At 55.4% G+C, this 961-nt stretch overlaps 1 protein-coding gene across 1 annotated transcript; it reads right to left on the bottom strand.

The window, feature by feature from the left end:
* Nucleotides 1-345: 345 nt before the first annotated feature.
* On the bottom strand, nt 346-858 carry Pmar_PMAR009038 (retrovirus polyprotein, putative; the record flags this gene model as incomplete). Its single annotated transcript, XM_002781196.1, has 1 exon — nt 346-858. A coding segment is annotated over one exon (513 nt), but the record flags the coding sequence as incomplete, so codon positions are not given.
* Between the last annotated feature and the right edge of the window lie 103 nt (nt 859-961).

Here is a 961-nt window from a genome sequence, read left to right as displayed (position 1 = left end):
CTTTGCCGCATCCGGGCTCATACCCTTATCATTGAAGACGTGCCCAAGATAGGTAACCTCCGAGCGGCCGATCTCACACTTGTCTCCGGCGATCGTCAGGTTAGATTCCTCAAGTAGGCGGAACACTTCTTCCAGATGCCGTAAATGCTCCTCGTAACTCCGGCTGAACACGAGAACATCGTCTAGGTACACGCGAATATACGGCAGGTGTCCTAATACCATATCCATTAACCTTTGAAAGGTGGCCGGGGCCGAAGCCAGGCCGAACGGCATGCGACACCATTCATACAAAGGGAACCCAGGCCCTGGGCAAAAAGCCGTTTTGTGCTGATCCTCGGGCCTCACCGGAAGTTGCCAATACCCACTACGCAGATCTAGGGTAGAGAACACTCTGGCATGACAAAGGTGCTCCTGGACGTCGTCAGGCCTCGGTACCGGATACGCTTCTGTGTGACAGGCCTGATTCAACCTGCGGTAGTCTACACACATGCGAACCTTCCCATTCTTCTTAGGGACATAAACACAGGGAAATCGCCAGGCCGACGTAGACCTTTTGATGACCCCGAGTTCCTCCATCTCCCGAAGCTGAGCCTCAATATCCTCCCGCCACTTATGGGGTACGGGCCGGACTCGCTCCACCACCGGGGTGTCGTCATGGGTATTCACCCGGTGCTGTACCTTATCGCATTGTCCGGGCCGAAGGGAAAATAGCTGACCAAACTTCTCGCAGAGTGCCTGGAAAGGCCTCAGCTCGGGCCTTCCTCTATCAATCTCAGGGAGCTGTCTCTCCTCAGCACGGAAGTCTGGAATGGCAAAGCGCATTGCACCCGCAATATCGTCGTCGTCGAGCTCGTTCATATCACAACCAGGAGGAGGCCACTTATCTGGGGCGGTCAGAATAGCACCCGTGGCAGCTGAGTTGGAGCAAACGACCGAATCTGTCCTCCACCAGGGACCTTCA

Source organism: Perkinsus marinus (assembly GCF_000006405.1).
Source record: "Perkinsus marinus ATCC 50983 genomic scaffold scf_1104296943434, whole genome shotgun sequence".
NCBI lineage: Eukaryota > Perkinsozoa > Perkinsida > Perkinsidae > Perkinsus > Perkinsus marinus.
This window is presented reverse-complemented; position numbering and strand designations above follow the sequence as displayed.